The sequence below is a fragment of the Manacus candei genome, unplaced genomic scaffold (genome assembly GCF_025592945.1).
Source record: "Manacus candei isolate 608988 ecotype Guabito, Panama unplaced genomic scaffold, ASM2559294v1 h1tg000041l, whole genome shotgun sequence".
Taxonomy (NCBI): domain Eukaryota; kingdom Metazoa; phylum Chordata; class Aves; order Passeriformes; family Pipridae; genus Manacus; species Manacus candei.
In genome coordinates this window covers 9,620,647-9,643,787 of record NW_026138089.1, presented here as the reverse complement: position 1 = coordinate 9,643,787, position 23,141 = coordinate 9,620,647, and the positions used below count along the sequence as shown (strand labels likewise).

Sequence of the window (23,141 nt, the reverse complement as noted above, 5' to 3'; positions counted from 1 at the left end):
ATGTACTCTACTAGACAGAGAAATCTGATTTATCTTCCTCCCTTCAGCATTGGTTGGGCACTCCAAGCAAGGGTGGAAAAATTGCCACTCTTTTTTCAGGTCTTAGTCTGCCAGCACGTGGCATCAGGCACTTGTGGTTTAGTGCTCCTGGGCTGCGCTAACAGGCATGGAAGTTTCAAAGCGCTTTGAATTAAAAACCCATCAATGGAGAGAACAGATTCAGACCTGCTTTTAACTGCTTTTACATTTGCTTTCTTGATGTGAAAGCTGTAGGGCAAAAGAAAGAAAAAGCCTTAAAATGTGTATGGATTGCTTTACGTAGAAGCAATTCTGACAAATGAAACTAACAGAATTTACTCCTATACAGTTATAGAAAACTGTAAAGAAAGAACCACCTAAATGAATTACACATCCTTATATAAAACTTCTGCCTACTTCTCAGTTTTACCATAATAGCCTGGCTGTCCTGTTTTTCTCTGTCCCACTAAATATTGCTTTTTTTTCAGTCAAGCTGAAGCAAAATCCTTAAATCTTTTGAGGCTATGCAGCATGGGTCTCCTAATTAGGACATCCTATAGAAATACAATTTAAAAAAAGATTGGAGAAAGGGGAAAGAATAGTATATAATACTTTGTATTGAAATAATGTCCCAATTAAATAAAAATGCAAGCTAAATATTTCACGCTCTTCATTTTTCCCTAGAGGTCTTGCATAAGGCTAAAAGCATTTTCAGTTTAGTCCCACAGAATAAAAAAATTTTGTGCTATTCTGCATCAGAGCTGTAATTAGTCATTTTGATACTAACAATGGAGTTTATAATTTCACACCAGGCTGATCATCACTTGAAACCATTTCTTTCAGCTCAGTACATCCCCTGTTAATTGGAATGTTTTGCTAGTGGTGTGTTGCCATTAAGATACAGTCATGTCATTATGGCCATTAGGCTTAACCTCTTCTCTTGAATACAACCCAGGAAACAGCCATCTGGAATACATGCCTATGGATAGCTGGATTCAGACATACTAATGCCTGTCTTCTTGGTCCACTGCGAGTTTTAGGTGAAATAAAGGAATTAGTATGCAAAATGTTGCAGTCTCTCTTGCACACGAGGTCAGATTCTGCAATTACTGTGGTCATATCTGGACTTAGAAAGCTGAGAATTTATAATGTCTGCCTGCAGCAAGTTTTTAAAAGTAGAAGTTTCACTATACACAAAGAGCTAAATCCAGCCGATAGTTGAATGCTAAGAATCAGATGATTTCCAAAGATGTAGCTCAGTTCATAATTTATCCTCAAGTATTTAGAACATATTTCAGACTTTTTAAAGCTGTTGCTCATATCAACAATTGTAGTTTCACCTATGATTATGTGTATTTGACATTTCCCATTATTAGATCCTTATTTCAAATACAGAAATGTCAAACTTCAGTTATATCAGATTAAATTTTCCAGTTATAACATTTCCTTGGCCTGATTTTATTTAATTTCCATTTTTATGCAAATGCCAGATAAAACCACCAGCTAATTTTACAAAACAAGTTACAGAAAATATGCTGCCATTAATGATGAAAAGTCTTGCTCTGCTGTTTCAGTGCTTTGAAAGCTGGACTTAAATTTGGCAGGACAGGTTTATGTGCCAGGTATATGTCTTTTTGCCTTTAGCTGTCAGTCCTTCTAAATTCAGATAAGATCTGGAAAAACTGTTCATCACAGTTTTGCAACTAAAAATTCCGAAAACTGTCAATGCTAGTTGAGCTCCAGACTCCCAGTTGACCAGATGGCATGTGTACCATCCTGGTACAGCTCAGGGCTACTAAAACCAAATTACAATATCCTTGTGATGACTTCTCCCACCTGATGACCTAAGGCAGGGTTATATACCGGGTCTAAAAGCAGAGAGAATTCGTCTCTCCTGTACCCCAGTTGTCTTCCCATGAGGACCCACTAGGTAACACAGAAAAGTTCAACGGAAAATTGAAATTAAGCAAGCACCATATATTAGAGACAGAGAAAGGATTGTGATAAAGACATGGAATCAGGTGGACTAGCAATGGATAAAAAATGCTCCTGGTGAGGCTTGATTGGAAGGTGGTGCTGGGAAGAAATGGGGATGGATAGCTGGAAAACAGAGCGAGCAAGGGTCACTTAGAAAAAGGGTACTGAGACTGGGAGTTGGGTGAACTGGAAGCCCCTCTGGAAGTACAGCCAGACAAGAGAGCCTCAAATGAGAGGGTAAAACAGCAGGGTAGATACTGGAAATTATAGCCCCAGGAATGAAAAAGGGGCAGAGATGGTGGAAAGATAAGGTGATGGGAGGAAGAAACAGAGCAGAAGAAGGACCAATGGAAAGTCAGCATAGTTAGATAAGAATATACAAATGTTGAGGAAACAGCTGGGAAAATAAAGCCTTGCAGGGTAGATCCACTAGGGAAAGAGACCAGGAAGGGCAGAGCCCTGAGTAGAATAGTGGTCTGTGGCATGGCAGGAGCTTACCGAATATAGATGAGCATCCATGGAGGTCCAAGCAGTCTGGGAACCAAAGGAGAAGGTTTAGAATAAATACAGATGTAGAGGTAGGGAAATATTAATCTTGGGACACGGATGCTGAGCATGTACAACCCGAAAAGGATTTGAACAGGCAAGGAGACTGAGACTGGGTGTCAGGAAAGGGGAAAACCAGGTGAAAGGAAAGAAGATGGGAATTAGAAATTAGTCTGCCTCAGAGAAAGAGCCCTCTGGATGAATAATTCTGCAAGACTTTGTGTGGGTTTATTTGACAGAGAAAAACATCAGCACCAGATAGCCTTCTTATAAATCTCAAATGATCCCTATGATATCAGCTATATTTTCCAATTTAGCAAAATATTTCCATCTGCCAGCAGAAACGCAATCATATATTACAACAGAATCACATAAATGAGACCAATAGAGACAACATTCTCGTTTTTATTGTTTCTCAGAATTCTTTTTTGCAACCTTGAGAATACTTCTTGCATGCCAAATGTGAGAAGTAAAAACCAGAAGCAGTCCAATGGTTGTCTTTGGAAATACTGCTCTTTTGTAGGCACTTAAAAAGGCAAACATCAAAGGATCCTCTACTATTCTAAACTATCAACTTGTGATTTCTATGAATTTTACCATTGATTTGATTTAGGTAGGATTTCACACCGTCTTTATTCGAAAAGAAACTGAAATAAAACACTTGTTCTCCTAATCTAGCTTTTAATTAACAAAAGGTTGCAATGTTATTGTGATTATTTGATTTTTCATTTGCTAAAGATATGATCAACACTGTAAGGATCAACACTTTGATCTCTGTTGTAGTTTTTTTTTTTTTTCTTCTCTGACATCAGTAATCAGAGAAAAAATGAAAGTGGTTTAATTTTCCATAATATGATTATTTCACAATATGTGTTTTCTCAATTTTATGGTTTAACTCGAGCTCGCAACTGAGTACCGCACACCCAGGCTGGACAGAACCTCAAGGATTATGGTCCAAACTTTCTTGGCAAAAGCATAGTCTAGACAAGATGGTCCAGCACCCTGGCCAGCCAAATCTTAAAACTGTCCAACACTGGGGAATCCACCACATCCCTGGGGAAATTATTCCAATCACTGATTGTGAAAAATTTTTCTTTTGTATCTAATCAGAATCTCACCAGTAGTAATTTGTACTCATTACCCCTCATCTTTTTCATGGGAGTCCTTGTAAAAGGAAGTCCCCATCTTAAGCCTTCCTTTCACAAGGTTAAACAAACCCACTTAGCTGAAGTGAAATCCTTAATTCTTTTGAGGGTATACAGTACAGGTCTCCTAATTAGTACAGTTGGTGGAAACTCAATTTAAAAAAAGACTAGAGAAAGAGGAATGAAAGTCCTTGACTTGGACTAAGCACTGCTTGGGAACAACTAAACCATCAGTTATCAACATTATTCTCACACTAAATCCAAAACTCAGCATGTACCAACCTGACGGTGCCAACTGGTTTTAAAGATATTGTCCAGCACTTGTCATATGTCAAAGGGTGAAATGTTCACTTCCAGTACTTTTATTTGGTGTTAGCCATTTGTCTTACCCTGCTAGATATTGCTGTTTGTTCAAGGAATAAGTCACTGTTTGGAAGAAAAGCTGCTTTTGAAAATAAATTCATATGCCTGACTTAACCCACACAGAGAAATCCTAGAAAATTCCAATTCCCTCGTGAAAAAAATACTTAAACAAAACAAGATTTATCACTTCTTTAAGAGATTCTGGAAATGACACAGTGCACAGTGAGCATGTTTATAAAAGGAACAGGTTTACTATGTTACTTTCTTATTTCTCCTAAGGAAAAAATATTCCTAAGTGGTAATATCCAGGAAAGAAAAAAATGAAAAAATCATCATTGAGAGCTCCACTACTTTGAACACAGGCTGGTGGGAAAAAAATCTACAGAGCAAGATTTTCACATACGGTTTTTCTTGACTGGTTTTCCCAGGAGTGATGTTTATTCTCTGGCCTTTGCCACTTCACATCACTGAGTATTTCATTTCCTTCATGTACAAAAGAAAAAAAAAGCAATACTGGCCTAACTCTATTTAATGAGGTAATGCAGAACTGTCCTCAGAGCAGTACCCAGAGGCCTTCCACAGCTACCCTTCAGGTACCGTGACTTGCCGGTTTTCATAGGGTGGAACAGGCACTACAAATGTCCCAGCAGCCTGTACATGTTAATTCTCAGCATCCACCAGTCAACTGACTGGGACTGGTTATATACAATTTATTACAACAATACAAAACTGTAGTCTCTTTAGCATAATACTGTCACTTGCTGGCTGTTATGACAAGGTCAGTTTAAGAAGTATGGGTTTGCCCTCCCCACTACCCTAATGCTGCTGGCACCACTCTGTGGCTGCACTGTAAGTCAGGTGTGGGTTAAAACTCTGAAAGAAAGTAGGGAACAGGAATTACACTTTAAACCCCTATAAGAGAGCCAGTTTGCAATGCATCTCCACACACAGTTGCAGCAGAAAAAATGAGGAGGTGATGAGCTGTGACAGAGTGGGAAGAGCGAGGCGCTGAAGGGTGAGAAGTTGCCAGGCAATTTCATGCCAAGGGCAGCATCTCGTGGATTCACTAAAAACTAATAGGGACTCACTAAATCCCTTTAGCAGTTTAAAAAATATTTATATAGATCACTGTGTTCACTGATGTTGTGATATTAAAAGAAGAGAGGAATTTACAAACCAAAAATGAAAAGTCAGCATCTGATACTACATATGATGATAAAAGAGAAAAGGAGGGAATAGAATAATGTACAACTGCTGCCAGTTTTCAGAAGAGCATATGCTGAGGTGTGTGATCATGTCTCTTTGGTCAAACATTATTCACTATTCAAAACAGCCTGTCAACTACAGGTAACAATTAATATTATTTATGCATTGAACCTGATAATTTAATGATGTTCTATTCACTAATTTTGAGCGGGCATGACAATTTCTGCTATGTATAACTTCCTTCCCTTCTATTTTAAAGTTATGTAAGTGGCCAAAAGACTTGCTCTACTTAAAAGTACAAAAGCAACACCCTCATTTACTGACAGCATTTATTTCACACGACCACTGAAAATGTATTCATTATGGGATGAGTATATACTTGTGTTCAGGAAACTGAATTATGAATGCAGGTTTCCTTACCTGGCCTATCATGTCACTACAGAGAGATACTGCCACAGCTTCTGAATTCTCAGCAAGTTCTGGACTCCAGGGTGGGGTTAGTTCCTTGGTGAGAAAGAAATGAATTGATACAGATAGAGTTCATGGCATCCTTGCATCTTTTATTTACGGTAGATGCAATTTAAAAGAGAGGAATTAGACAGCAAAGTCAGTGTGTGGTATGTGACTCAGAGCCTAGTTCTGAAGTTCTAGGAAAGATATCCTTTTATAAAAACCCACACTGTTTCTCAGAGTAGAGGATGGACTCTGTTTAAGCCCTTATCCCCAGACAGACAATACTCTGTTTCATCTACCTTACTTTTTTTTTTTGGCAGTTAGTAACTTAATTTCAGAAGTTATTAAAATAACTTAAGAACATGCCATTGTTGAAAGGGTCATTCTTGCTCTCATCCTTTCATCAGCACTACAGCATGTGGGAGCATATAACCATTACGTCAAAATATTACTCTTAGTGAAAACAAATCCTTCTCAAAGGTGCATGATTGTAACAGCTAGCACCAGTGAGGCAGTGGATAACAAGTTATCATGAAACAAGTAGTAAAGCAGAACCATCCCTCCTATTGATGAGGTTCTAGATTAGCTGAAACTACTCAAAAAACTTATCTAAGTGACATTTTCCTCAGAAGTTTCTAGAGCCTACACTATTTCCTTTAGGCTTGTGACTGTTGAAAGTCTTACAACCACTCTGAAAATTAAGTAACTTTTACTTAGAAATGTTACTGATTAGTTTTTCCAGATGCTTCAGATTTGAAAGGACACATTTGCAAGGCATGGATTTAACAACAACAACAAAAATAAAATGGAAAAAGCAAAGCATCAGTCAGACTTCAGATAGTCACAAATATTTTATTTGCACGCTATTATTGTTTGCGTATCTTTCTAGATGAGCAAATTGCAACTATATTGTAACTGTAGAATGGCGAGCATCTTTTGAACACTGATCTGTAGAAGTACTGTGTCATTCAGAAATGTACAGAAACTACAGACATATTTTAAACAGTTGCTCCCTGGAAAAATTAGTCCAACTAACTGTGTAGAGTTGTATTGGGGAAGGAGGGAAGAGCAGGAAGTGAAAAAGTATGTTTTTTTAGAATTCTAGAGGGAGAGAATATACTGAGGATAGCAAAGAAAACTCTGTTTCCAACAGGGTTTCATTTAAATTCATCCTTCTCTCTGACTTGACTGCCTGTTATACTTCTATGTAGCTATCTTCCACATCTACAACAGTTATAGACCAAATGTCTAGCTTCAAAGAAACAGAGACAGAAGTTTTTGATACGCTGAAGTTCTACAAATATCATTAAGATTTTCTGAGTAGTGGAGTGAGAGCTCCATTAATGACCCTGATGAGGAGGAAAACCGTGTGGGAACTGAGCTGACCGAGGGTCTGCTGAAGCATCCACCTACCCTGGACGCATTTCCTGTGCTGCCTGGCTGCTTGTCCAGCTGGCAGCCTATGCAAAAGAACAGGTATTGAAGACATCCATGGGTTTTCAAGAAAGTATTGCAAGGAAGGAAAGCTGAACTCATGGAGCATGAGAAGAAACTGGGTTTATTTGGAAGTGTTATCAAGGCACAAGTTGCTCTACTAGTAGCTTTGTTAGTCCTGTTGCCCCATATAGCCTACTTTGTAATGCGCTTGCCACTTTTCCAGACTTCAGCCTGGACTGGAGCTGGGTTATGAACACCAAGAAGGGAGCTAACCTCTGGCCACAGGAGAAGTAAAAGCAATGCATATGATACTCCATGCTATACATTATTACAATATTGCAACACACTACTGCAGCATCACTAACTGTAACAGGATGAGTAAAAGCTTGGTACATGCCTGTAAAGGATTACAGTCAAGTACTACAGTGAATACAGCTTTGCATTTTTAGAATATTTGTTGTATTATCACACATTCACACTCATATTTTCAATATTTTTGTGTCTGCCAAATTTAGGAAAAGAGTCTAAATTAATGAGAAATATCTAAATTATTAAAATAATGCAGTTAGATCTATAGACTAGCATATTTCCTCTAAGCATTTTTAAAGAAGGTTCACGAGAACTGGTCTATCCTAAAGAACTGTTCTTTAGCTAATTCCTTTTAAAGAATAACACCAAGCACTCAGCTAATTTGTCAAATCTAGGAAGGCAGACTTCCATTTGCAATGATAGTGACCCATTTTTACATTGCAGAGTGGGAAAAGAGCCTTTTTCTCTCCTCTTGGAATGGTTCAGAGGACTTAGGCTGGAATTCATCAAGCTGCATAAGCATAGGCTTACTCTTAGGCTCCTTTGTAATTATGCAGACAATTACTCAGCATCATAAATCCATCTGAACTCCAACATTTCTACAACATGCAAAGTCCAAAAAATAATCATACAAAGTAAATCAATGTTCAGAGAATCAATTAATAATCAACAGATAGGAAAAAACACTGAATTTTTAAACCTACGAAAACATCTTTCCTTCTTTAGTGTATAAACGAAATGTCACTAGTGAATAATTGTGAAGTTAACAGAAATTTGTAGTAATTAGAGGCAGAGCCAAGCACTGAAACATTCCCTCCAGGGACACTTACTCAAATACTGCCTTGTTTAAATGTTAGAGAATTTAGGTTAAAACTTAAATAATGATAATTATCCATAGCCCACAGGTGACTGACTGATTACTGATGAGTGACAGTTGGTTAAAATTAAACTAATTTATCAACTTTATATGTAAATACTACAGAGCATGCTTTAAAACCAAAATTCATTATTAGAACACATATATATGCATGTGTTCATCAGTGTCAGATCAAAAAGATCTTGTAAAAATTAAATAGTCTCTGTGTTTGTCCCATTCTGTGAATGCCCCACCCCTGCAAGTGTTCAAGGCCAGGTCATATGGAGCCCTGAGCAATCTGATCTAGTGGGAGAAATCCCTGCACATGACAGGAGTAGGAACTAGATGATCTTTAAGGTCCCTTCAAACCCAAGCCTTTTTATGATTCTATAAATGTAAGTTATTCAACCCATGTGACTGGCTCATTTTCTCCAGATCTCAGAGACTTTTTATTTTTGTTTCACGCTGTGTTTGTTTCTCCCCAGATCCTTCCTCTTCAGATCTTGTTCCCGACTGATCTCAACTACGATAAACTACAACCACGCATGCTGATGAGAAGTACTGCCTGAGTGTACAGGATGCTGAGATATGACTCAGAGAGAGATGTCAACCTCACAAATGTCATTAAAGGTCATAGTGTCAAAAATTTTAAAAACTAATTTCTTAGATGCATATTCTCTGAGGGGAAGTTTTAAAGACAGTAGTAAACATATGGGGACAAGGAAACAGTTGCTGTTGTTGAGGAAGGAAACCCACGTGGTTTAAAGAACAAAAGAAAAGTGTGGGAGCACAGAGAGGCAAATGTGTATGAGGAAACACACAGCTGGCTGAATGTATTCTAGCAAAAAATGCATGAAGACCATAGAACTTTATAAGAATGATGTTAGAAAGATAATGGCATTAACCGAATACACTGGTCAGAAATTTCACAAGATAAGCAAAAAGTAGGCTTCAGCTTTTATGTTTCTTATTGGCCCCAAGATGATTTTTCTAAAATAGCAACACATATAAGGAACTATGTTTTCTTTCCTGAAGTGCAGAGCAATTTTCTCACCAGGTATGAATACACTAGTGTGTGAGGTCCATGTTCCTGCTGTGATTTCAATGTTTATAAATAGTTATAGATTGAGCATATATTGTATGGACCATATACTTGAGCTTTGGTGTCCTGTATTATGGATTTGTACAAGTTGCCTTCAATGTCAATTAGCAGCCCACCTGTAACTGAAGGATGCAGTTCCCATAATAGCCTTTTACAAAATCCCCCCTTATATGTATGTTCACTTATAGAAACAGTTGTGAACTTCCAGTAGGGAGTTCTCCCTAATCTTTACTAAAGAACAGAAAGGTTAATCTGGTTCTCCTTTTCTTATTCTGTCTCTTTCTCCACAGAAATTTTATTAAAAAGGGATCATTAGTGGAGAAAAAAAATTGTAGCTACCAGCATTTAAAAAAAACCAGCAATAAAAAGTTCATTTCCAAATTTCTAGTTGCCCCTGCTTCCAGTCCCATACACAACCTATCAACTTGATATCTAGAGATCTCTGTAATAACAGTTCTGGAAAGATAGGTAGGGTTCGCCTTTGGACTAACTCTTTTCTTTGCAGCACAGATTAGAATGTATTGATTAAGAAAAAAGAAACCAACCAAAAACCACAACTTGTCTCTATTTGAAAGTTTACACTGGAATAGAAATTGAGTCTTTGTGACCTCATCCTGTGTTTAAGTAACAGGAGATTCAGTTAGTCTGAATCATTCTGAATTACTTTGATCATTCTGAAATCACCAAAAACTGTTGAAGTGAATTGCAGCATTAAAAGTGGATCTGTGGCCAGGCATTAGACTATATTTAAAGCTTTTGTCGGTTTTTTTGTGGTTTTTTTTTTTGCAGGCTGAAGAATGGAATATTGGACAGCAGATGATAGAAGATAATTTATTGAATATTAAGAGTAAGAATGGCAAGAGAGTATCCAATTTTATTTAATCCAGTCTTAGCTTTGTTTTAAATAGAGAAACATAATTTAATAATGAATTCCCCATATAATATAAATAATAACTGTTTCCAATGCTTATCTCATGTTCTCTATGAAAATAAAAGAATATAAAATTACTATCATTATCTCCTGATGTTTTTGGCTCTTGATCAAAGATAGACTTAATCTGATCTGCCTGTGCCCTATACTGAGATTTTCTATTGGAAGTTACACTGCAGCATTCATCACTTGTGAAGTTTCAGGTTGCTCTTTTTGTTCTACACAGACGTAATGCTTCTAAGACTTCTAAGATATTTCTATCTAACATAATTGAAAATAAAACATTTGTTCATCTTCTCTCTTTGGAATAAACATTCCTTTGGCATAAAACAGGTGATTCAAATCTGAAACCTAGACAGGAACTGAAAAAAAATTTTTCAGTTACTTGAAGCAGCATAGAATATAAGCATGATACTTGTACCTAACTATTGACAGAAGAAAAAACCCTCAGTTCCATCTCAAGACTTGGCAATGACTGTGGGTGAGATGAACACAATGCTTTCTGTTCTTGCTTTAAACTAAGAGTACGGTCAGAAAAACTGTGGGAGTAGATATGGTTTTGAAGTGCTTGAAGAGGAGAGAGCACAATAGAAGTAATGAAAGAACATTTGTGGTGTTCTGCAGTGTCACATTGCTTCCATTTCACACAGTGGTTTTCTTTCAAGTTCCAACAAAGCTTTTCTGTCATGCTGCCTAAGTTCTGCTAGTACCTTAATTCAAAAGTTTAGATAAAGAATTCAGCTCAAAAAGTTCAGAAAAAAGTCAAGAGATCACGGCTATAGCTGTCATAATGTTCAAAGTAATTTTCAGTCTCCAAATGTTAACTCAGTGACTGAAAGAGTTAAATTTTCAAGTACAATACACTAAGCAGTACAAAACCTCAGTGATCTCTGTGACCTCTACTGCAACCTTTGATGGTGACTTACAGGAATAAATAACACATCTATCAGTAACAGGCTGCATTTCTGATTTTAAGATTGTTTATACATTTGGGACATGTTACACTGCTACTTGATGCAATGATGACTTACAAGACACAATAATGCTACCTGTAATGTTTTAAATGGATCCTGGTCTAGTGAATTTTTAAGACAATAATTTTTTATTTAACCCTAGGATATCAAGACATTTAAAGGATAAAAAATAGACTCTTCTGTTTTTCTTTTTTTCGAGTAAATCTGTCCTGCTCCATGCAGCCCTATATTTAAAAGAGTAGGTTCTTTTTTTTCCTAACATGTCTTTAAAAGTTTCATTCCAAATGGTACCATAAAATGTAGGATAACTTTTATTTGCAAGCAACATGCATTGAACTTCTTCCAGGTAGGGATCCCATCACAGTTATCCCACCTGGTGGAACCTGAGCACTCTGAAGGGGCAGGTTATCCATAAGGGTTGAATAAACAGCTTCCCATTATCCCTAGCCCAGGCAACAAATAAATGCCACAAATTATCCAATGCATGTACGTAAAAACGTTACTTTTTTTTGAACACATAACCTTTTTTTTTCATGATGTCTTGAATTAACTATAATCCTGATGGTTTCCACACTGTACAAGTGCAGTATAAAATGATATGTGAATTCATTATGAACCTATCAAACAAATACTGCCAGTAAACATCCATCTTTATAAGTCTCAAAGCAGAGATATTCTACAATTTGTGAAAGACATGAGTGTCAGATAAGGAAATGACTCAGTCTGGTTGCTGAGGAATTGAGTTAAGGAACCCCATAAACCTTGTGAAAGTCTATTGACCTGCTAATGGAATCACTGAATCATGGAACAGTTGAAAAATACCTCTAAGATCATTGAGTCCAACTGTTAACCTGGCACTGCCAAGTCTGCTGCTTACCGATGTTCTTGAGTACTCCATCTACACGACCTTTAATTACTTCCAGAGCTGGTGACTCAACTACTCCCCTCAGCAGCCTATTCCATTGTTTGAGAAACCTTCCCATGAAGAAGTTTTTCCTAATATCCAATCTATACCTTCTCTGGTGCAACTTGAGGCCATTTTCTCTTCTCCTATTGCTTATTACATGGGAGAGAAGACAAACCCCCAGCTCACTACAGCCTTGGGACATCTTCCACTAGACCACATTGCTCAAAGCCCCATCCAACCTGGCCTTAAACATTTTCAGGAATGTGGCATCCACAATTTCTCTGGGCAACATCTTGCAGTGTCTCTCTATCCTTATGGAAGTGAATTTCTTCCTAATATCTAAGCTAAACCTACTCTCAGCTTAAAGCCATTTCCCCTCATCCTGTCACTACACACCCTGGTAAAAAGTCCCTCTCCAGCTTTCCTGTAGGCCCCGTTTAGGTACTGCAAGGCTCCTATAAGGTCTCCCCTTCTCTTCTCAACCTTCTGTTCTCCAGGTTGAACAACCTCAATGGTCTCAGCCTGTCTTCATAGGACATACCAGCCCTTTGATCATTTTTGTTATCCTCTTTTGACCCACTCCAACTGCTTCTGACTGGTATGAATGTGAAACAACAGCAACAGGTAATAGTCAGTGAACTGTCTGAGGGATGGTGGTCTCTCGGTGACACCGCTGACGCAAGGCCCTGGTAAGCCGCACACCTCCCTAGAGAGCGTGTCTGGTCAGCACATGGGGGCCTCCCTCCGTGCCTCTCAGAAGAGGGTCACCCACTGCTATCCCCTGTCACCTGTTCTGAGCTGCACAGGTTGTTATACAGGGAGCAGATTACTCAGCTCCAGCATCTTGTCTGATCTGACGGATCTTTCCTCTTCACTCTCCAGAGCAGTGTGTCAATTCTGTGAGGGCACCTCAAGCTTTAGGAGAATCTCTTCCTCCTGCAGCCTCTTGCCACTGTGAACTTCCACTCTTCCACATTATTGCCCCGATCCCTCTGTGTGTGCTGGTAGGGGAGATTTTGCTTGTTTGGCCTGTGGGTCCACTGCAGTCTGGGCTTGAAACCAGCTACCTAACTCCTTCTTAGACTCCCTCATGTTGTGCAGCCTTTGCACCACTTCCTGCAACTCAGATACTAACCTTGAAAGCATAGGGTACAGAAACTGAAATGTACCACTAAAAATGGATTATAAAAACTTGACTGTATTTTGTAAGAGTTTACAATCAGAATAGAAAAATCCAGGGTGGTCTTAGTTCTTATTCTCTAAACATAACCCACAGTATTTACAGAAAGATTTAATTTGGTGATTCCGGATTAATTTTTTAGGTTAAGAAAAAAATTTTGAAAGTCTCTCATTGAATGTCATATCTATATTCCCTGAATTCTTCTGTGTATTTCAGAGTGGTGAATACATTTCACACCTAAAGATACCTTAAAGACTGAAGTATGTACTGAGTTGAGCTAGATGTCTCCTGATGTACTCTGAGGCCCAAAACAGAACAGAAAGTGCAATACTTTCAGCAAATTAACTTCAGATTTGACCTATAGAGGCAGGTTTCTATGGGGTAATGTTAAGTAATTCACCATAGGTTCACTTAATCCTGAGGTCTCTTGCAAACAAAGCCGCCAAATTGCAAAGGTGCTTTGTGTAATCACCCATTGTACATCAGACACCGAACTGAGGCTCCAGTGTTCATCCTCTGCCAAGTCTCCAGACATGAACAGTTCATGTTTAACGTCACTAAAAGTCCTTTTTATTTTTGACAGCAGAATGAGAGCTGCAACAGACTGCAGGTTGCCATTGAAAGTAAGAGGCTTACAAAACTTGTTTTAGACATTAGTGTTAGCCTGGGGGTCTTTAGCTCTTCGGTGATGTGAAAAAAAATATAGAAAATACACAAAACCATTTTACATAATGACAGTCCCATATCTTGTAAGCAGTCATTCTGCTAAAGGGCAAGTTCCTGCTCCCATTTAAATGAACAGCATGATTTCCACAAACAAGATTGAGGCCTTTACACAGCTTTGATTTACCTTCTCTTTTCTTACATATTTTCTATGCTGATTTTTATTCTTTCCTCTCCCTCTCTCTTTTATACTTTCATATTTTTTACAAATTAACAGAGTAAAATATAAGTCCTGAAATACTTTTAAAATACAAGGCCTTTCACCAACTAATTTATACATCATCAAAATAAGCAGCCCTTTACTTCAGTCAAAAAGCAAGTTATAATGCTCAGAGAGATCAACTACAAGACCATGAACCCTGATGTTCTCCACATAAGAAGTCAGTAAATAACTAACAGGTGTACCAAACATCTGCCTCAGAAACATCTTAAAACATACTAGAAGCAAGAATTTCTGAAACATAGTAATTACCATCTTTTCACATGAAATTTGAAAGCAAAAAAATGCATAAGAATGTTCAAAAGAAATGCAGTTATATAGTTTAAAAATCAAAGTAGTTAAATAGAATTATTTTAAGTCAGAAGAAAAGAATAATTTCTCAGAAGGAAAAGAAAAATTCTTCAAGAGACACTGAGTTTTGTTCTTTAAAATAGACACTGGTTTATTTTGTGTGTCTTATAACTCAGTGATCAGATATAATAAGTCATTCCAGAAATTCAAATTCTTTTTGAAACAGTGTTGCATGAATTGAAAACACCAGCAGAAAGACAGACTATATTTTCCAACTATTTTCACCATAACTTTGTAGGCTGTTAGTTTTTGAATGAAATAAAAAGAAGAATGAAATAGAGAAACAAAGAATGAAATAAAGATCAAATGCACAATATCCTAATGTAAGAATTCCTTGTACCACTTGCCCATATGCATGCAGGGTATTTACATAAGCTTTAAATATTCACTAGAGCTATTTCCCCAACAGGGTCAGTTTTTCCAGTGAAGCAACAACACACAGTGTTGAGTGTGTCAGCAAAACTAAAATCAACCATTTTCACTATGCAAAAAACCTCTTTGTAGTAATAAGGGTGGTGGTGGTGGTTTTGTTTCCATCTGTGCCTACCATAATGTGGATGATCCAGGGAGACAGGAGCTTGGGTTATATAGAAGAGTGCTCTGTTATTGTTAGGCAAGATTTCCTGATGGAAATTCTATGATTACTGGCTGTACATTCAATAAATCTGAGATAATGAGGGCATATAGAATTGCTGGGGCTGCAACAGCCATCTGGGCACTGTGTGACCCTTGCCAGGGACCTCCTGAAGGCTTATTATGCAGTTGAAAGTGTATAGAGTGTGCTCACTAAGGCTGGGACATCTTGACAGTGTCAGAATTCCTGTGCACAGGTAAAGAGCAGCATGCACATGCCTAGGTAGTGACCGCTGGAAATCCCAAAGATGTAGGATTCTGGATAAAGAGCAGCCAAATTAGAATCATGTGAGCCATTACAGTTACCATCTGGAAATTCTGGGCACTCTTTTACTAGCTTTAAAATTTGCACAATCCAGGAGAGGACTCACCTCAGAAAACCTGAGCGTATGGAAGTTCTTTATTACAAACTTATCAGGGCTGACTATGAATGTGAAAAAGGTATCATAATCATGAATGCTGATGAACTTCAGTAAGCCAGAATCAGGAAACGACAGTAGGTTTCCTGAGCCCATCTCTCCCATGAAATCCACTGATGCAGAATGGACAAGGCTAATAGAAAACATCCTTATGATCTGACTGTGTTATTAGTATACAAGCTAAATTCAGAGGAAAAGCTGGGTAAAAATTAGTACTATAGCTTGCTCATGAGTAAGAAATTCCACTTAAACTAGTAAGGCTTCCAGAAATGGATAAATGCTATCCACTATCAGTATCTTTGGAAAAGTGTTAACTTAAAACTGAAGATCCCTCACTGGGAATGGATCCCTGGCTCACACAAAGTGGTTTTATTAATAAAAATAAAAAATTGCCCATTCTAACTTTATTTTGTGATTGAAACTTTGCCACTGTAAATTTCTACTTAAATAAGAACTAAGCAATAGCAACTAACGTTTTCGATGGGAGTCCTTCTAGAAATTAAATTCCATTGCTTCTCAGAAGGAGAGGTTCATTATGAAAGCAGTAAGCTTAAATGAAGAGAAATCAACCAAAAATTCTAACAAATCAGAAACACAAGTTTTTTCATATTGCTTAATATCTGGATAATTTTAATCCCCAGGACTTCACTCCACAGGCTGCTATTCAAACCTCTAGGCTTCTGGATTTTAGCTACAACCAATGTGAAAGCAAAGAAGAGAGAACCACTCTTTCGGCATTTAGCATTTGGCCTGTTGTAACAGTATCAAAAAAAAAGTGATTGGAAATCAGCTCTTTCCCAAGGCATCACAGTACTTACTGCCATTTCTTGATTGTTCTGAAAACCTCGGCATCCAGAAATCTTCCTGTCCTTCTCTGCCATGTTGGGGAACCTGGTATTGTATTCCACAGGACTTAGCAGCATCTCTCCTGGTCCCTTCTACTGTTTAACTGCATGCTGCCCTGTGGTTTCTGAATCAGACACACATCAGGCTTCATGGCATGCCTCCAGTGGAGAAGCCTATGAGCAATTCAAATCTTCTATAGTGTGTGGTTCACAAACCACAGAAGCCCTTCAGCGCTCTGAGGCTGAAATAATACTTGCAGGGACGAGTTGCTGATAGAGTTTCCTAACGCCTGTAGGACAAACCAGGCAATGGCAGCCATTGTGCTTCAGTAAACCTCCCTTACGTGAACTAATCATTGCTGATGAACAATGAAATATTTCCCTCTTCCTTCTCCAGTTATTATTAATCTGTAGTGCAACACTGTAGAACTGAGTAATCAGAGAGATAACTCATGCAAACACTGAAAAAGCTTATAGCACAGTACAAAGTTATTTTCTGCAAACCGTGGGAAGCTTCTTAACCTGTGATTTAACCTTGGGATTTGCAAAATTACACAAAAATTATTCCTGTTTGAGGAAGTTGGCCCACTAGTGCTGCAGCTAAATTACAGCTGGTCTGTTGATTAAAGTCAAAGGCTATACAGAAATGACTGGATTTAAGGACCACAAAAATCCAGCCACCACAGCTGAACCAGAATAGGACAAACTTTGACCACTGCTCTTTAGTAATAAGTGTCCTGGTAAATGATCTGTGAATGTCAGCAGCTGGGACCAGATGGAACACAAGAAAAGGCAAACTATGGACATGAGGAAGCAAAGATGGAATGTTGGAAAGATATTCCATTGATCAAAATTGGACTGACCACAAAACCCAAACTAGACTGCAAGAACAAAAGAGCATTTTAACGGGTGGAAATTATCTGTAATGTATTATTCTCCCCACATAATAAAGAGGAAATATCTTTTTTCCCTTTTGCTGTTGTCTTATATATTGGATCGAAACACTTCCTTCTGGTCCTCCCTGCCAAATCTCAGTATCAGAGGAAATATCAGCTCACTATTGTCAGTACATAAATTAGTTGAACTTCATCTAAGACCAATATGTAGAACTACTATGCCAAAAAAAACCCCAGTATTCTCTTAACGTACTACATCTCTATTTTAAATAAACCTGCACAGAAAATGGGATTCTTCTGGAGGACATAAAGGACTATAAAGAGTTAAATAAGGCAGTACATGGAAAGCAGCCTCTGCAGGCATCTTAGCTCCACATAGACCAGACATGCCCACTGTCATCCTGAATATTACCTTACTCTGCACTGCATAGGGCTGTGACTGTAATTCATTTTCTGGGTCAGAAGCCAAACTGAAATATTGGAAGCAAAAACTGGTTCTTTCTTTGGTCCCTGCCCTGGACTGGGAGATGTACAAATTTGACTTGGGGTTCCCACTTTTCTGGGAGAGAATGAACCTCCAGGCTCTAGGACAACCAAGCAAGAGAGCACACAGGACCAATGATGCCTCTCCTTTTAAAGCTGTTTCAGCAGCAGTGTGTGTGTCAAGGCCATGTGCTGCAGAGACTCTGTGGGCCAAAGCAGCCATGCCAGCAGGTTGTAAACCCCAGGGATGGTAGAGCTCATTGCCTCTAGCTGTCTGGGCCCAAGAGATGCCATGAGTGGCACAAGGTCCTAACTATGCTACTGAGTGGTTTACTGAGGAGAGGGTCAGAGGAAGAATTGCTTTCTACCCTCACAAATTGCAGAGAAGGGTGAAAAAGAAGAGCCCACTCCAAATTTCCTATCACTTCTTCCTCAGAGACACTGTCCTTTTGAAGAGGGAGGTGTGCTTTCCACAACTCTCAGGATGAGATTAAAATCAAATTTCATAATCCCTGAGTGAGTGGATAAAAGAGGGATGACATGATTAGACTTTATCTCCAGGCTTTTTCCTCATCTCAAACAAATACCGCTGTTCTACTAAAAGGTGGAAACACTTTTAGCATAAAAACTCTTTTTGTGATAAATTTGCAGTCACTAAAAATGTTACCCAACTCTATTGATTAAATTGCAGGATAAGGCCAGTCCAATCCTTCCATTAAACTCAAGATTATGCCAGTGACTTTACAGAGCTTTACAGCAGCCAATTAACCTAACCAGACAGGCCAAAGCCAAGGTCATGAATGAGTAATGCCAAAAGAGTCACGGTGAAGTTGTTGAACAACTGCTACAACATTTTTTTCGGTATGGCACAGAACAGAGGCACTTGATTGCCTTCAGCAATGATGAAGATATTGCATATGAAATCCAGGATAACTGTTAAGCTTATTGTGAGCTGAAACAACATGGCAAGAAATCATTCCAGCCTCTCACTAAGATTGCCAGCATTCTGACATTTGAGAAACCTCAGAGAAAACATGAATATTTGTTTTTCTAGATCTCAGGGAGCTTTGGGTTTGCAAAGCTACATAAACAAATGAAACACATGAAATCCATGACAAACTTACAAATCCCACCCTGTCTGTTTCTTTTTTAACTTCCCTTTCTGGCAGTTCAAATTCAGGAGACATCAGCTGGTTGCTAGAGTAGATTTATGCTGCTACAACACTTACCTGAGGCCAAATTCTAGCTCTAATAACTACTTTTTATTCCCATGCAAAAGAATGTTTGCTGATCAATGCTGATCAACAGAAGGATACAGCAGGCTTATTTTGTCATCAAACCTCAGAATACAGTTTTTCTACAAGTATATACCTAAATTTGAACTCTTTCCTCTTAGTATTTTTTAACGTTCCTTCCACATCAAAGTTGTTAAGTTGTTCTGTGAACTTTACTGCTCAGCGTTGTAGTCTTTAATCTCAACATTTGATCCCTACACTTATGTTTCTTTAGCAAATGATTTATTTAAGTTTTCATCCAAACCCTGAAATTTCCCTGTTTGTCCCTCCTCCCCCCCATCTTTTTCAATTAGTTCTGCTGGCACTGGAGGCAGCTGCTGCTTCTGCAAATTTCCCAGTAACTGCTATGCACTACAGAAATAAAAAAAAAACAAACCAAACCAACCAAACAAAAAAACCCCCAGAAGATAATGTGAAGGACTTTCTTTGAAGATAATGCTAAGGACTTTTCTGGCTTCATCTGATCAGCTGTCCCTGAGCTGGAGTGTTAGGTGACTCCTTTGGGAACATGTAGTATTAAATATTCATGATATGCAATTCTGAAGACATAATACTGAATATTCATATCAGAAACATGATCCCAGGAGCTCTGCTTAGCATATAAAGGAACACCAACATAGTTGTTAAACTAAAGTATGCTCTAAACTGCAATATTTCATATATGCTTAACTGGAATGGGCATACTTGGGCATATGAAACATAAGCTTTTAAAGGCTCAGAATTGGCCCAAATGCAAATTCCTCTCTCCTGAAATTAGAATTCAATTTGGGGTCACTTTTAACACAAATTAGAAATACAACCTGCTTTCTGATGAGACAGGATGACCCTGGTTTTAGTTTAACAATTTTGTAACCAAGAAAATCATTGTATTAGTCACTTCATCATAACTCTTGCCACTTTAAATAGTTTGTTTGATCTTGAACAGCCCAAGCAAAGACAATGTTGGTGTGTTCAGCACACATTCATCACAGAAGTTTTTACAGATATTTGAGCTGTAAGTTAAATCTCTATGTGCCAGTCTGGGTCCTGACAGCTTTGAAGAATTCACCATGCAAGAGGCCAAGCTGCTCAACTTCAGTGCTTTCCCCCAGATGAAGGTCACTGCAGTTACAGTCAAACATACACACACCCCCCACAGAAGAGTGGGGAGAATGTTTTTGTAAGGGAGTTGGCAGGGAGGACGAGTCAGCTCTGGGCATGAGGCCCCAGAGCTACCCTTGCCTGATCAGGGGTTGTGACTCCTCTGACCCTGATGGTGGCAAAGCTGTGACTTCTGCAGGCTCCTTTGGTGGACACTCTTTCCTTGTTGACCTTGTCAGTGCAGAGCTTATTGCCAAATACTTCTGAGGTAACCCACTGAAGGTTTCTCATCCTGTGCTCCCCTTGCCATCCCAACAGGCTTTCCAGCATGGCTTGGATTAGTCTTAAAGTTCTTGTGGTTTCTCGTTTCACATTTTGGTCTGACCATTTGTCATCCTGGTTCTGTTTCTCCTCTCTCTGTTCTTAGAATGACAGAACACAGGATCACCTCTCTGGATAAGATTATAAATGCTTTGCTGTTGAATTTCCAGTAATGAGTCTCTGCCAAATTTAGACTCTAAAATTCCCCAAGCAGCAATTTAATCACATTATTTTGGATACAGCACCATAGCAGCTGCATTCATTCGATGAGGATTCATTATGGTTTATGCCGAAAACAATGGCAAATTAGCTCTGATGTGTTCTGGAATTTGCTCTTTTTTTAGTTTAGAATAGCCCTGTTTTAGTGAGCATGACTCCCAAGCCTATTTGGTCCTACAGTCTGTGAGAAAGTGGAAAGGCTCTGACAAGAGTTTTTAAAAATCAGATATATCTACACCTGTTACAGCTCAGCTATTGAACTCCTGCTGGTTTGTGGTTAAAAGGGAATTGCCAGACAGATCCATTTGACTATATTTCAAAGAATATTGCAGGACTATTTCCAGTCATGCATATAAATCAAAATAAATATGGAAATAAATCCTCAGTTTTGCCCGCATTTTTCATGGATGAACTTTTCCCAAAGCAGAAAAGGTTATATCCCAACCAGAAATCTAGTATGGGTTCTCAAGGAAATCTAAAACAAATTACTTCTGCAACTACCTCCAAGCTTAAACTTTAAGCCAGATTCATGAAATACATGTACAGTTTGTTTTTTTGAACTCTCTGGAGGATTTACAGTAAGTTAGGGGGTGACATGAAGCCCAATCATAGGGCAAAATTCACAGCTGGGGTGTAAAAACCTCCAAAGATCAAATTTATTCTCCTACCACTATTCCAAACAAAAGCCACGGCCTCACATTAGAAGTTACATTAAAAGTTTTTGCCAGAATGCTAACACCATGTGAAGGGCATAACTCCTGCAGGGAATTTTTGTACTGGAAAAAGTCTTTGTATAGACACAGTTATAGCACCAGTTTGTATCTCTGTAGTTTATTTTGCTTTGTTCATCAATACAGGTAATTATATTGGCAAAAATACTTTTTGAGTACTTATCAACACAAGAAAAAAGAAAGCTTTCTGTTTTCAGTTTTTCTCAAATTCCTAAAGGTAGGCTCAATGTCACGAGTCACATTTGTACATCTTAACCAGTGTGTGGTGATAAAGAAAACAACCTTTAGCAGAGCTGGACATAAAAAAGTTGCTGTATCCCCTTTTAATACTTTTAATCCCCTTGCTTCTCCTTCCTTAGGATAATATTTAAAGTCCATTCAATCACTTTCCTTCCTGTTCTAATCTGCCAGACTCATCTTCACTTTGTGCCAGAACCAGACTGAGTTTGACCAATCACCGCATAATTTCAACTTGTTAGACATCCAGAAAATTACTCACTTAACATGTAGAGTTATTTTTTTTACTACACAGTGTTGAGGTTTTTATTGCTCTTGAGAGATGGCATAGCTCAGGGTGGGATTGAACAGGCATGGCACAAATGTCAGGTAGGGATGCACTGCTACAGGAAGTGGAAAAAGGTGGATGCACAGAAACCAGCCATTAAATTGTTTTAGCTGCTCAGAAATTGTATTTTAGGCACCTGATTTGTGCTTCTATTATCAGCATCTCGGGCAGCAGTCTTACTAGAGTACACTTTTGTAACCAATGGAGATAGGTGGGTAACTAAAGAGGGAGGAAATGGAGTAGACTCAGTGTTCCCACCTGAGACGTGCCTGCACCACTGTGTTGTTGGGGCTGCTCGCAGCCAGCAGAAAATGCAGGGAGGCAGTTCGCCAAATGATTGCTCAGCTACCAAAGGTAGTTCAGTGGGATGATAGTAGCATGCAGAAAAGACAGGGAGAATAACAGGAAGAAGCATTTTTGATGGCAGCAGGCTTGTTAAATAGTTCTGTTATCCCATAATGTACTCTCTCAGTGCTAAGAGTATAAGTAAGAAAAATCCCAAATAGTCAACAATAAGTAACAAACAAATAAATAAATAAATAAATAAGAACAATAAGAAAATACAATAACATTTGTTGAAGCAAATCTGGGATTTTTCTGGTCTGCCTGAGGCCAGAGTTCAGTTTATACTGTAAACGTAATATAAAGCAAAAATAGTAATAGAGCAAAAATTTTAAGGTTGGACAGGAGACCTTTTGCTCACACTACCAAACTGATACTTCCTCACAGCACTAGAAATCAATTACATGAATTCTGGATCTTAAACAAGAATACTGAAATTACGTATATATTTTATTAGAGAACAAGCCCCAGAGCTCCCAAACACTGCTCTTCTACCTGGCATGCCCAGTTTAAAACAGCTTCTCATTACTAAAGCACTTAGCTTCTCCAGGGTTTCTGTCAGACTTTCCCTACGAATTTTTCTGTAGAAATAATAACTCAGACAGGCAGCTTCC

The 23,141-nt window shown here is 38.4% G+C and overlaps 1 protein-coding gene across 7 annotated transcripts in view; it reads right to left on the bottom strand.

Moving 5' to 3' along the window:
* The window catches only part of MID1 (midline 1), a 242,466-nt gene that overhangs the window by 60,216 nt on the left and 159,109 nt on the right, over positions 1 to 23,141 (bottom strand). Inside the window, exon 3 of one of the 7 annotated variants that reach the window (XM_051794948.1) lies at positions 5,676 to 5,759. The exons of the other annotated variants lie outside the window; for them this stretch is intronic. Within the exon in view, the coding sequence (XP_051650908.1) occupies positions 5,676 to 5,759 (84 nt within the window). The remainder of the gene's footprint in view (positions 1 to 5,675; positions 5,760 to 23,141) is intronic. 7 annotated transcript variants of the gene reach the window in all.